The 14165-nt window shown below is 45.6% G+C and overlaps 6 protein-coding genes across 6 annotated transcripts; 3 read left to right on the plus strand and 3 right to left on the minus strand.

Moving 5' to 3' along the window:
• Window positions 1-739: 739 nt before the first annotated feature.
• PAAG_06936 (hypothetical protein) lies at window positions 740-1745 on the plus strand (the record flags this gene model as incomplete). Its single annotated transcript, XM_015846067.1, has 2 exons — window positions 740-744; window positions 830-1745. 2 exons carry the CDS (start codon window positions 740-742, stop codon window positions 1743-1745), a joined length of 921 nt encoding a protein of 306 aa, XP_015700502.1.
• Window positions 1746-1975: 230 nt separating this feature from the next.
• PAAG_06937 (hypothetical protein) lies at window positions 1976-3486 on the minus strand (the record flags this gene model as incomplete). Its single annotated transcript, XM_002790980.1, has 2 exons — window positions 1976-2616; window positions 3021-3486. The coding sequence occupies 2 exons, from the start codon at window positions 3484-3486 to the stop codon at window positions 1976-1978; spliced, it is 1107 nt and encodes a 368-aa protein (XP_002791026.1).
• A 788-nt stretch (window positions 3487-4274) lies between these two features.
• PAAG_06938 (hypothetical protein) lies at window positions 4275-5651 on the plus strand (the record flags this gene model as incomplete). The annotated part of the gene is made up of 6 exons (XM_015846068.1): window positions 4275-4341; window positions 4422-4640; window positions 4736-4918; window positions 5008-5037; window positions 5162-5185; window positions 5254-5651. 6 exons carry the CDS (start codon window positions 4275-4277, stop codon window positions 5649-5651), a joined length of 921 nt encoding a protein of 306 aa, XP_015700503.1.
• A 1972-nt stretch (window positions 5652-7623) lies between these two features.
• PAAG_12306 (hypothetical protein) lies at window positions 7624-7860 on the minus strand (the record flags this gene model as incomplete). Its single annotated transcript, XM_015847816.1, has 1 exon — window positions 7624-7860. The coding sequence occupies one exon, from the start codon at window positions 7858-7860 to the stop codon at window positions 7624-7626; it is 237 nt and encodes a 78-aa protein (XP_015702560.1).
• A 1336-nt stretch (window positions 7861-9196) lies between these two features.
• On the plus strand, window positions 9197-10246 carry PAAG_06941 (hypothetical protein; the record flags this gene model as incomplete). The annotated part of the gene is made up of 1 exon (XM_002790984.2): window positions 9197-10246. One exon carries the CDS (start codon window positions 9197-9199, stop codon window positions 10244-10246), a length of 1050 nt encoding a protein of 349 aa, XP_002791030.1.
• A 689-nt stretch (window positions 10247-10935) lies between these two features.
• Window positions 10936-12536, minus strand: PAAG_06942 (hypothetical protein; the record flags this gene model as incomplete). Its single annotated transcript, XM_015846069.1, has 2 exons — window positions 10936-11637; window positions 11700-12536. 2 exons carry the CDS (start codon window positions 12534-12536, stop codon window positions 10936-10938), a joined length of 1539 nt encoding a protein of 512 aa, XP_015700504.1.
• Between the last annotated feature and the right edge of the window lie 1629 nt (window positions 12537-14165).

Below are 14165 nucleotides of genomic sequence, written 5' to 3' on the forward strand. Positions count from 1 at the left end.
CCACGGGTGCAGGGTGAAAAAGGTGGTGAGTGCCGGATAACACGGCATCACCCCTGCAAGGTGAGGGGGGTAGTGTAGCTGGGCGGGGAAGATGGGATGAGGGAGAAAGAGGACGACGAAGTGCGTTGTCGTTGGAGGGAGTGAGGTTCGGGTTTTTATAGATTGAGCGGCATCGTCAGGGCGGCGTGAGATGTTGCAAAAGCGGCGAACCGGACGCCATACCCAAAGCGGCAACAGCCATGCCGCAAAGATACTAACTACATCATCAATATTTGAATGTGATGAATTTTCCAATAACGGACTATTTAAATTAGATATTATATAGAAAAATTATTAGATAAAATAGAGTGTGTAAAATTTATAATTTTAAATGTCAAATTTATAGGTAAATGATCTAAATATAAAATCCAACATATCTGGTATTAAGAAAAGTTGGGTTGGAGAAATTCTCAGAGAAGCTTGATCTTGATAAAGACTCTTTTATCTCCGAGAATATTCCAACAGCCATTGTCATTTCACTGACGGCACAGGGTAGATACCCAGACAAGGTCCACGAGGTATTCTCTCCCATGCTGCAATGTTCACTCCAGCTCCTGTACAGGGTGAGGCTGATCATCCGCCGCATCTGGAACCAAGTCAACTGGGCACAAAAGAATAGTAAGTCAAGTGGGTTGGCAACCGTTTCCGTGTTGATATATTTTTACCCTCGTGGTCTTCATATGGCGATAGGGCATTGCAAATGTCGTATTTTCTCACGCTTTGAAAATTGATATGTACTAGATAGAGTGAGGGTAATTGACTTTTATATATTTATTTTTATGTAAACTAGCTGGGAATCATTCTACGATAACTCTCTATCTCACCTCTCGTCGACACAGCGGAGACGGACCAAGCATAAGGGTTGCAACACGGAGGAAGATATAGTTGGCGAGAGCAGTAAAGCGGAAACAGACAACTACGATAGCAATGGAGATGGCGATGATGGCGGCAGCGACCACGACGACGATGACCCCGGAACATCTTGGTTTACAGAGCATAACGCACCCGAAAAGGTCATGAAATTCCTCACGTCAGAATGCTTTCCGCTCGCCCCTTGTAATACGCAATCGCAGCCAATCATTCTTGACCTGGGCACAGGTAATGGAGGTATGCTCGCCCTCCTGCGTGATGAGGGTGGTTTTGAAGGGTCCCGCATGGTCGGAGTCGATTATTCGCCGAAAAGTATCGAGTTGGCCAGGAGATTGCATGATGGCTCCACCACTACTGCGCAAAGTTCGGATTTATCCAGGATTCGCTTCGAAGTATGGGATGTATTCGATAACAGGGCCGTGCAGACACTGGACTGGTTCCCGGCTGCTGAAGGCGGGTTTGATATCGTCCTAGACAAGGGGACGTTCGATGCCATTTCACTTTCCGCAGAGGAGATTGCTGATATTCACACGGCAGGGAATGTGGCAGCGGAGAATTGCGATAGTTCTATGAAGGGTTCCCGCGTCTTACAGAGGAGGATATGTGAACGTTATCCCGGCATTGTGAGGGAATTAGTCCGCAAGGATGGGTTTTTGGTTATTACGAGTTGCAATTGGACGGAGGAGGAGTTGATTAGGTGGTTTACAAGGGGAGAGGGAGAGGATAGGTTGGTTGTATGGGATAGAGTTGCGTACCAGAAGTTTCGGTTTGGAGGAAAGGAGGGCCAAGGGGTGTGCACAGTTTGTTTTAAGAAGTTAAGTGGGAGTTCGAAATGATGTATCTGAACATCTGATGTTAATAAGATGGAAAAAAAGGATAAGGAGTCATTGATATCATCAATGAAAGAAAAGAAAAGAAAAAGCGAAAAAAAAAAAGGAAGAAAAAAGAAGAAAAACACCTTATGTAAAACCTAGTTATAAAACTACGGTAAATTGCTCTATTACCCTGGTCCACAACTAAGTAATAGGAAAGTTCATTACCCCATGATATATTTGTCGTAGATTAGCTAGTCTATCCCCTTTCTCAAGAACGCGACCACGCACCACCTTGCCCTGTTCTCCGGTCCCTCCCTCGGCCTCACAGGCATCCACTTCCTGGTAACCTCCCCCTCCTCATTCCTGGCATTGACATCCCTCTCCCACATCCTCTCCACAACTAAACCATTCGACACTGCAGTCTCAAAGAATGATGCAACAACTTCTCTTCCGGTATGGAACCCCGCGACAACCCAAGCTACTCCTCCTTCCCTAGCTCCCTCTTCATTGATATACGGTGATGGCGGCGCAAGAAACCACAACAAACTCCGCACAAGGTTCTCATGCTGATTCTTCATCCACAGACAGTCCGCTGCTATAATTCTTGTAAAGGAGCCTTTATTGTCCAGGGCGAATTTAAAGGGGGACGTTATCTTTGGATGTAGGTGTGGTGCTGCGTTTTCTTGCCAATGAGAAGATACACATACTTCATCTGGGTTTAATATGCCCCATTCATGAGGCTGTATGGATACTCTGCATCGGAGGTGTTCGGGGATATTGTTGGCGACGTTTGCTTGGATAGCACCGTAGAGGGCCGGAGAGGAAGGATGGTCTGTTATGGTAACTTCGGCGGCACCAGCTAGAGTGCTTATGAGTGAAGGTAGAGCCGCCCCTGGTGATGCATACGGGATTGTTGGTTTTCAGCTGGGGCTTTGAAAATCATATTTTTTTCTTCTGAATGTATTTGAAGGTGTGACACAGAGGGAGGAGGAGCATTGTGGATGGAAAGAAATAATGGATATAGACCAAGTAAGTCTATATTGTTGTCCAAAGACCGCTTTCCACTAGTTAACCAAGTGAGATAAGAAAGCGGTATATTAATGTATTTATATATAAGTTTAAGTAATTATATATAAATCCAGAACTACTGAGAGCAGCATGGAAGAAAGTGAAGGATAAAGGGTCAATCAACGCACGCTAGAAAAGGAAGTATATGAAAAACAATTTCCCATATCTTCTCCTTTATTTCACGGCAAAAGGTTCCTGAGTGAGAGGAAGAAAAGGAAACCAACTTACCTGCGCCGAGTTCCAACACTCTTTCTCCCTTGACGCACCAAATGGTATCCTTTTCGCCCTGAGCAGCCGTCGCTTTTTCAATTCCTTCAGCAACAACCAGCCCCCCACCCCACAAATAATGCGCAAATAGCCGTCTCCCCTCCTCAACCCCTCCTCCCTTTCCAAATCTGTCCTCCTCTTCCCCTCGTTTGGGATAATCAGGAACTATAACGGTCACATCACCCCACATACCTGACTCGTATGCTAGCGCTTGACCAGGCTCTCCGAGACATGATGGCGCTTCGTCAGGAAAGAGATGTGGGAGAAAACTAGTTAAGAGATCTTCTGCGTCATCAGAAGAAGTGGTTGTGAGGGTGGGAGAAGAGTGAATCTGGTTAGCTGAATAATGTTCCGTTGACCTGATAGTATGCTGCGAAGGTGAGATGTCCTCCTGATGGCGTATAACTTTTAGGCGGGAGGGAAGCATCGCAAATTTGCCAGTTTGCCCTTGTGTTTTTTGAGGATTTTCACTGTGAGAAGCGCCAAAATATTTTAAGAACCTGGGCACACACATTAACATGGCTCTATGAGCGGCAACAAAAGAACGGACAAAGATTAGTAAAAGTTAATAATACTTAGTTAGGAGATGGTAATTATCGATTATTAGCTTTAACTAACCAACGGGTTAACTTACTGATGCGATAACTAAAGCTTATCTGATCTGATTGAACCCTTATTCATCGTCAAGCCAATCGCAAACACAACTTCACTATACTCAAATCAACTCAACTCCAGATAGAAACGATGACGAAGAAAGACAATGAGGGTTGGAAGATAATTTCTATTCTGTTGCCAATAGATATGCTTCTTTTTTGAGCTCTTACGTTAATGGAAGCTGATGTAAAAAAGCCCATTCTGCCTCGGTGCTGGAGAATAGGTCGTTTTTGTCTCGCAGTATCCGTACTAATCCAACACTCTAGAGAACAAAAAGCTCAGTGTGATTGTGCCAAAAATGCCTCATGATATATAAAATCAATATATGAAATTGTGTGATGGGTAATTGCGCTTGGGATGGTAGGATGTGGGCCGTCCGAGGTAGCTGGTTAGAACTTGGTTTGAGGGGTTCTTGACGTTCTGCAGATAGCATGAGGATGTAGTTGGATTAGCCCAAGCCTCCCTTTATATAACTAGCCTAGATGAGCGCAATGTTTTTGCAGTTATGGGCGGCTCAAGTTGTCTGCAAATCAGCCGGCTTGCCTCACAACCAAACTCATCATGACTGATCTCATCATCGATGACGTTGCATTTTCCCGCCTTAGACACAAGGTCATTATAATTACAGGTATTGACAGCAGAGAGATACCTAGAAGTTTGATGCGAAACCGTATGGATGTTCTAACATTTTAGTTATTTGATTGTTAGGTGGCTCATCCGGGATTGGTTTGGCAACAGTTCAACTTCTCCTCGCAAGTGGATCAAAGGTGGTAATTGGTGATCGCAATCCACCTCCACCAGAGCTATTGGATGATGGCAATGTGACATATTTGCAAATCGATGTTACCAACTGGAGAGACCTGGTCGCATTGTTCAAGAAAGCAAGGGAAATTTATGGGTCGATTGATCATGTCTTTGCGAATGCGGGTGAGTTTTGAAAACTGTTTGTTGACGAGGAAGGGAGAGAGAAATGATAACTATTAGTTGATAAATAGGTTGTTGACGCAAATGATTGCCTAAAGGAATATCCAGCAAAACCAGCTTCTTCGACGACGAAACTGATGAGAATGGAGATCCTGTCGAACCCAATTACCCTACTCTCGACGTAAACCTAACGAGCGTGGTTAACACGGTGAAGCTGGCGATCTTTTATTTGAAGCAGCAGAAGGGCGGAGGGAGTATTGTTCTGACTGCTTCCGCATCCAGTAAGTTTCCCTTAGATCTCATAGAGTCGTGACGAGATTAGAAGGCGGAGTTTTGATACTAAAGGCAAATCCAATATAAATACATAAAGGCTTCCAAAGGTTCTCATCAGTAGACTACAGTAAGTTTCAAAAAAAAAAAAAAAAAAAAAAAAAAAAAGAGAGAGAGAGAGAGAGCGGAAACATATCCATGACGAAAAAAGCCTCAGAAGTTTGGCCTAACACTGTATTTTTGACAATGCACAGCAACTGCAAAGCATGGCGTCCTTGGTGGGTATTTCACTATCTAAAGAGCGTTAGAAAGTTTTCATGTACGCAGAACTGATCATTCTCCCTAGGTCTAATGCGCGGCCTCACCCCGCATCTATACCCCAAACTCCCCATCCGCATCAACGCCATTGCGCCTAGCTGGACAGATACCGGAATCGTTCCACGCTCCCTTTTCGAACTGGTAGGTGTTACCGTTCAGTCTACGCATGTTGTCGCTCTCTCCGTGGCGCTTCTCATGAGTAGCGATGGCGGGAACAGCGTGGATATCGTGGATAGCTCACGCCATGGACAACTGATATACTCTGTTGCCGGATTATACAGGGAAATTGAAGAGGGGATGTTGGAAGCGGTGGCTGGGTTATTGTCACCTTTGTCACTTGATGGGTTAAGTGAAAATGAGGCTCTTGAGAGAGTTTTGGTGGCTGTTAGAGCGATGAAGTTGGAAAAGGATGGGGTGAGTAATTAGGGAATTAAAAAACCAAGTGGGATGTCTTGATTGTTGCGGAGCGTGCTTAGTCTTCTGTGCATCTGTACGTCTGTGAAAAGGCTCCAACACGCGGCTGTTAAACCCCAACTTTCCAGGTACACCATTATCGCATGCGCAAGCTCCTGTATGTTGGGATTGAAGAGAACTTCAGGATTGAATTTTTTAGACAAGCACATCTCGGAAAGTATCTGACAAGAAGAAGACTTTGGCGCACCCGAAGCATTGGTGCTCAATAAGCTTCTCCATTCCTTTCATTAGTTAAACGTCCACGAGTAAAATATCGTCATAAGAGACACATGATGAATGCCGTCAGGGCCCCCGTTCAATTTCGTTATGGTTCCTCATTCAAGGACGTCTTCAAATTCAGCCTCTTTTAAAGCAAATTATCTTCGCCATCTAGCGGATATAAGCAATATATCCATGGGTGCAATTTCGGGAGATTTACGACAGTTGCGGCCGTATTAATTTGACATGATGCAAACCTTTGACCTCTGTCATTACGTTCGATTCTGGGGAAGGAAATTTCTCTACCCTCTGAGTTTGTGCCTCGAAGTCCTTCCTGTCCTTTCCTACCATCCTTTTCAAGCTGATTTCCTCCAGTCCTGAAAAAAAAGCTACCGCACCACCATACAAACCGTGTGTGGTCCAACCATCACTGGTTACAATACCTTCTACAGCCCTCTAAAAGTCTCAGACTTCATTCTATTCTTCCCCATCCTTTTGCGTGGCCTTGAAGCTCCTCCCCGGTAAAGTAGATCGGACAAGTGAGGTTGAAGCTCAGCTCATGCCAATGTCTGGAACCAATGCTAGGACGTGGTACTCATAACCATACAGGTATTTTTCTTTTTCCATCCTGAAAAGGAATAATTTAGAGAGAGAGAGAGAGAGAGAGAGAGAGAGTTGACCTTCGCCATTTGTTGATCATACAGATAAAGAACAATAGAACTGGAACTCTGCTTTTTTAATCGGGCTTTTCATTTGGTTCAAGATATTTTAAATTCGCTGGAGGTTTCAAAATGACATCATCATGGTGATTAACGAATCGTGGATGGCGGCCTTGAAGAAGCAGACGCCCAGCCCAGGCTCCCTGCCAGTTAATAATGCCGGTAATGTGATTGTTTTTCCCACGAAGAGATTGCTGGAAGGAAGAACTGTGTGCCAAATAGGAGGTGCGACAATATCTGGGTGAGTGGGCAGAAGATAAGGGGGCTTTGTAAATACTTTTTGATCAGTGAGATATGTGCAGCAGGATTGTTTTGCGCTTCGGATACTACAAGTGGATCATCCGCAGATTCGGGAACTGCGTACCGTTTTGAATCATTCCAGTTCATTTCTTGCTAAAACAACCACATAGTCCTGACAAAGTTTCCCTTGAAAGAATTAGTTCCGAATCCAATTAAAATTGATGCCTAAAATCGTTGAGTGATTATCATACATGGACCACGATCAATGTGCATCGCTCAATGTTCTTTGCTCCAAAAATCCCTAACAACAACAGTGCCTGTGGAAAATCGCTTCTTCAATCATTCACGACTTCAGCGGCTGTAGCATTAGAGATTGGCTTGCTAGGGAAATAGAAATTCCCATAACTAAACTCGAGCCAACTTCAGATCGGTTGCAGCAGATATAAACGAGGGTTTTATACTTGCTGAATGACACCAAGAAGACTTATTCTCGAACAATACATGAGCTTTCATGATAGTGATTCTATCCTGCAGAGGAAGCTTGTCCCACACATCCTCTAGCTTTGTCCCCGCAGGCTTATTCCATGATAATGTAGTCTGCACCAACAGGGTCATCAAGTGTGTGCATTCCAGGAATGGACTCGAGGAACAGGTATTTTTAGGACGTTACGAGTCTGCAACAACAATTAATTGATTCGCAACCGACAAATCGTCGAAGGAGAGTAACTTGCAAATTCCATCGTCGCGACCTCTGATGCCGTGGTGTACTACTTAGGTCCAGCGATAGGATGGGTTATTCTGGCGATTGTAGCCAATCCATTATCCATTGAAAGTCGAAATGTTTTGTTGTAGGTGCCCTCTGCTAACTTTCTCATGGTGACACATTTGTTCACCCCAACACTTCTAGCCGCAATATACTGGAGTTCCGCCACATTGAAGGATGTGAATTTGCTATTCCTCAATCCAAAGCCAGCGTCCATTTGTGTACCAGGAGAAATTTTCATGTTGGTCGAGACTAGGATACGACACTGGATGCGACTGAGTCTGGTGATCCGATGGGCACACCCCATGTGAGAACATCTTTGAAAAGCAGGGGAATGGACGAATATGACCATTCCTATAAAACGATAGAGCGCCCTTTTGTCTCCGTGACGAAGAAACTCAAGGTGCCCCGGGCATTCGTGTTTCTAAGCTTAGGGGAACTATTTAGTTAATCTACTTGCGCACAACCCCTGACCGACAAGCTTAGTCAGCAGTCAGCCTTGTTGTTGATCCATGGAACTTGACCGTCCCTCAGTTCAAAAGTACATCCATAATAAAGTCGCTTGATTCAAGAACAGAAGATTCATAGCTTATTACTACGTAAGATTGACGGATGAAGACCCGTTGACAACACCCATTTCCCCCGCAAGAGGGAATCGAATTGGGATTCTTGACCTTTCTTCCTGCTCCATACAATGATAGATGGATGCTGACTCTGGCGAAGTGAAACTTTACTAGTTACCACTACACACCCGGTAAATTTCCCATTGCCTATTTTATGGGGATTTACTCAACAACGCAGTTGATATTGCAGCATGTTACAGTCTTAAGTGAACCTGATGATATCCTATGTAACATCCACAACGATGACGAGTCTAAAGGCCTTGTCAGCATTCAGGGCTCGCATATCGATAAGTATGAGGGAGGGCTGGTCTAACTGCCATAATAGACGGCTGGATAGTTCGGCCTCCGCACCTCTATTTTGATGCAGTGATCTTCGACAATGCTGTTGTCCCCGTTCTGCATGGCATTACGAACCGCATCAGTTACACAGTTTCCCTATACTGTACCGTTTGAATTTATTCGTGCAGACAAATAAGAAAATTATCTCTGGTATTGACGGAGGTTGCGAAGACGAAATCTTCAATTATTTCGCTTCACAGAGTGAACCCTGGAATCTCTCCTTAAGTTAACTACCTTCACAGGTCAAGACTAAAAAAAGAAACATATACCCAGTCAATACCAGCCATTATTTTCCTTGATCACTATCAGCCCCAACTGCACGATGGTCGCATGGCCCGTGGAACCCACCCTGCACAACCCGTCGTGTCACGACCACCTGCTTCCCCAACCTTCGCAACCCACGATATATACCAAGTACGGTACCTCATAAATGGGAGGAATGCTTCCACCGGCAAGAATATAATAGTTTGCATGTATTCATACAGCTGATGTCTCCTAGAATTTAAACCGTTCCAAAGGCGCAAACGAAAACAAAAGCCATTCAATTCGAATAACCACTCCATATACACATATCAAATAACTACTTCACAAGCACATCCAGAACATAAAAAAAAAATGGATCCCCTAACTACCAAATCCTTCACGACCTCCCGCCACCTAACATACACCTACTACGCCTCGCAAGCACCGACAGCTTCCATTTACACGGATCCAGCCCTCCTCTTCCTCCACGGCTTCCCGGACGGCCCTCTCGTCTGGCGCCCCATGCTCCCCTATCTCCTCACGCTCCCAAACCGCCTCATAATCCCCTCCCTCCTCGGTTACAGCCCAACATCCACCCCGACCACGCCCGCCACATATAACTCCCAGGACATGTCCGCAGATCTCGCCGAACTCCTCGCCGCCGAAAACATCGACAAAGTCGTCGCCATCGGCCACGACTGGGGCAGTTTCATGGCTACGCGCCTATACGTCTGGCAACCCACGCGAGTCTTGGGCCTGTGTCTATTGAACGTCGCGTATTGGCCGCCCAGCCTGGAGGCGCCGTTTGACCTGAATGAGACGAATGCAGCTGCAGAGAAGGCGTTTGGGTATCCTGGGTTCTCGTACTGGGAGCTATTTACGGCGGGGGATGGGGCGGCCGTACTGGAGGGGAATGCGGAGCGGTTTTGGGAGGCAATGCATGGCGATCGGGAGCAGCCGCGGTGGATGAGGGAGATATTTTGTGCGAAGGGGGTGTTGAGAGGGTTTTTGGAAAAGGGGGATGCGAAGAGTGAGAGTGGGGGGGATGGTAGGCTTAGGGAGTATGCGCGGGAGAGGAGTGCGTATAAGGAGGATTTCTTTCGGAGGCTGAAGGACAAAGAGAGTGGTGGCATTGCGCCCGCACTGTGTTGGTATAAAGTTTTCGCGTGGAATGAAAATTTTAAGGTTGAGAAGACGCTGGATGTGGAGAGATTGGCGTTGCAGGTGCCGACGTTGTTTGTGGCTTGTCGCGATGATGCGGTGTGTAGGCCGGAGTATAATGAGATGCCAATGCACGCAGGTTTGTTGCCTGATTTGAAGGTTGTGGAGGTTGCGGGGTGTGGGCATTGGGGGATTATGTATGAGAGGGCGGAGGAGTTGGCGGGTATTATTCTCGGATTCTTGAAGGAAAGGTTTGCGTAGAGCTGGTCTTTGAACGATTTGAAAGGTGTCGAGAATTGTATCTCATTTCCCTAGGTTTGGATCATCACTGAGGTAGGCAGAACCTGTATTTCCAATGCGGAATGCTGTCTCTGTTCAAGCAAAGGTGGAACAACGCGAACATCAACAGGCTCAAGCTTGCATGGAGGAGATGGGAGGAGATGATGTTGTTAAAGCTGAAATCCAACATGCTTTTCATTTAGAGATATATAAATCATAACTTCGATGAAAAGTACAGCATCAGCAGGCAGGTTAACCTCAGTCTCTTCATCAACTCTGTTGATGAGCAGTATATGCACAGTTACCCTTCATTCCACCAGCTAAAAGATGCTGGGAAAACAGAAACCGGGACAGGGTCTATGAAAAGAAGCACAAAACTACATGGACACGAATCTAACCGCCAAAAAAATTAAAAATTAACAAAATAAAATAAAATAAGGCGACTCAGTAAATTATAACAAACTGACCATAAAACATAGCTTGTATATCGGGGGTATCATACGAAATGGCAAAGAACTACACGTCAGAAAGATATGGATGGCAGCACTGAACGACGCCAAAAAAGAGGAAAAAGGAAAAGAAACGACAAGACCAGACAAGATTAAACTCCATCGTAATGCATCAAACACACACGTGTATATACTCAACCTCTTAATCGCCCCCACCCCACCTCAAATCCGCCGATACCAGTTCGCCTGCCTCTTCCAGCTCTTCGTCCGCCGCCTAGCCAACTTTTTCCTCCTCTCAAACGAATTTTGTTCCCCACCCCGTCTCCTCTCCCCAGCAGCCCCCGCTTCCTCATCTTCATTTTCTACCATTTCAACCGGAACCCCCTCAACCATCTTCACCCTTTTCCCTTCCCAAAACGTAATTCCTCCCGCAACCATCCCCGTTAGAGAGCCCGCAGCAACGAGAAACCCCACCGCCCAACTAGGTCGCGTAAACCGGTTAAATCCCCACATTATGCCTGCCAGACAGGCTTGCAGAGCTGTGTTGATCACGTACATCCAGACGAGGAGGTCGAGGAGGTAGGGTTTTGTCGGTGGTGCGCGGGCGCCCGTTAGAGGGGCTGGGGGGATGGAGGAGGGTGGCAGTGGGAGGGCGGGGTTGGATTGGAGTTCGGAGAGATTGTGCATTGGGATACTGTTGTTGTTGGTTGTAGATGACGGTGAGGAAGAGTAGACGGGGGGAGGGCCGACATCATCAGGTAGTTTATCGCTGTTGGCTAACCTGAACCAAGCTCTATGGATGCCTGCCAGCTTGCGGAGGGCGGTGTGCGAGTTCATCAGCCGCCATTGAAGGAGGTAGCAGAAGTCCCTGAAGCGCCAGGGAATGAGGCCGAAGCCCGTAACGCAGAAGAGGGCGTTGAGAATCTGGGAGTCGATTTCTATCCAGATTTGTCTTGGAGAGTTAGGCGCCGTGCATGATGGCTTACACATTGCCGGCGCGGCATTGAGCAGGGAGGAAGAATATCATTGCACCCCATGCAACGATGTTGAGGCCGTAGATTGTAACGAAGAAACCGAAGGGGGTTATTATGAAATTGCCAAAAGCCTTTAGGCCGATTACTATGGCTTGTTTCCATGTGTGTTTCGGTGGGAAGCGATAACCGTTGGGGGTATCTGCCAGCTACATCGGGGACGGGGGGAGCAGAGGAGGGAGTATCAGAAAGAGTGGGCTTTCCCATCTCCTGTGGGGATTCCTTTTTCGCATCGATGGCATCAGCAGAGCCTCCTGCCTTTCCGAAACCAACTTGTTGTAGCTGTTGTAGTTGTTGTTTTGGTCCCATTTCCGATATTCTGTACAAGTCGAGGTTACGAACCGGATCGGTGGAAGTGCGCCGTAGTTGAGTTTCATGTTCCCTCAGGCCATCCAGCTGCGTGTTTCGGGGGCCGAGGGCACTGTCACGGGCAGCAGAAGCAGAAAAAGCACAGGCGGCCAGGGTATTAGCCCGGGACAATTTCCTCCTCTGGATATCATGGGGAGTGCTGCCTCTCCATTCCAACTGGCCTTCCTCTGTCCAGCCATCAGTGCTGAAGCAGCCAGTACGGATCTCTTTAAGAGTGGGTGCACGAGAAATGATATCCCCTGTAGCCATCCACATGCCAGTGGGAGGGTTTGATACAAGGAACCTCAGAGAGGCACTTTGCAGGCTGCAAGAGGTGATTGAAGAGACGGTGTTGGAGCGTTGGGGGTCTCTATTTGAGTCTGAAGGGTTAGTAGTACACGAGGGATAGCCATGTGCGTCTTCCACAGCAGGGAAGGGCTCCATTATCGCAGAATCCTTATTTTATATACACGCCAGATCCGGTGCAATTGAGGATAAGACCGCGAACGATAAAAAGGTGTGCATTCCAACATCAGGAAAGAAACGAGCGAGGGAGCTGGAAGTTTGCAAAGCAACAAATAGCTCAGTTGAAGACAAGTGATGTAGCTAATGATAGCATCGTCTTATGTGTTATCTAAGAAGGTTGTTGGCAGTGGGTTAACACGTTTGTTGTATGAAGATATGAAAGATGATCAACACCGAATGACGCAGAGCTCTGTGATTGGCGGGAAGACAACAACCGCCGTAGCTGCATTGCAATTGGTCTGCAGAGAAGCAAAACAAAACATAATAAAAAACTAAATATGGTGAATAAATATTCTCCTGTGTGTCTTAGACAGCAAAGTAAGAATTTATTCTATCATATCTCGTTCTGCCCCTTGTGCCCATGACAAATGAAATAATGGCAATGTAATTTTTGCAGGTTTGTGGGCACAGAGTATATTCTAATGGCCTTCTCAGAAGATCCGCAATTAGGCAGCGTGTGCGCATGAGGGGTCAGTTGGCTCAATTTTACACATAGAAATACTTGGACAAAAAAGGGACAGAGATGAAAATAGTGAAAGACCAGATTATTAAGAAAAAATTTCTTCTGTACTTTTATTATTATTATTATTATTATTATTATTATTATTATTATTATTATTATTATTACTCTTTTGTTTTCCTTTTCTTTCTTTTCTTTTCATTTTCTTTTTATTTTCTTTTCTTTTATTTATTTAATTTTATTTATTTATTTATTTATTTTTTGAAATATCATTGCCGCAGTTCTCTATGCGTGAGTAAATCGAAAGCGGGCATTGAGTGGTACCCGATGGCGACATGGAAAGTGGCAAATGTTGGCAGTGGGGCTGAGGTATCGCGTAAGTTACCTTCTATTTCTGCTAACACCAACTTCTGCATATCCTGTGTGGGCGCATCCAGAATGCAGAATGCAGAAACGACCTAAGGGCAGCCAGAGAATAATAGGTGGAAAAAAAAAAAAAAGAGTTCTACGGAGATGGACTGGTTATTGGTTGCAGAAAAAAAAAAGATTTTTTCCCCAGTTCATATGACCTTTTTGATTCAATTGGAAAAAATGCCCTTTTGACAGCTGTTAAAGAGTCTGATAAGATATTTGAAAACATATGATAATACCCAATTTTATTTTATTTTACTTTCTTTTTCTCCCCCTTCTTTCTCCCCTCTTCGCCTGGTGGTTCTGCTCGTCGCTGGGTCCGCTTTGCTGCCAACACCAATCCCTGTTTGGTGGCTCTAGTCAGGAACATAGCAGCAAAAATCCTGCCCTCTGGCTGGGTGGAAATAGCAAAATATAAAACAAAAACAATGTGTTCGTCAGTCTGCCAGAAAATAATTGGAGAAAAGTTTCAGTAGTCGCCAATCGAACTGAGAAATAAAGAAGTAAATTTCACATTCTGAACCGCTGCAATTGGTGAAAACAGGGCACTGAGAAGTAAAGAAAGTATGCTGAGAATTAATGATGGGGGGGGGGGGGGGAGGGTATATAAAAATAGACCCAAAGAGTCAGAGCCCGGACCCGCAATCTTCTCCAAACCCAAACCGAAAGAAATAGTC

Source organism: Paracoccidioides lutzii (genome assembly GCF_000150705.2).
Source record: "Paracoccidioides lutzii Pb01 unplaced genomic scaffold supercont2.21, whole genome shotgun sequence".
Taxonomy (NCBI): domain Eukaryota; kingdom Fungi; phylum Ascomycota; class Eurotiomycetes; order Onygenales; family Ajellomycetaceae; genus Paracoccidioides; species Paracoccidioides lutzii.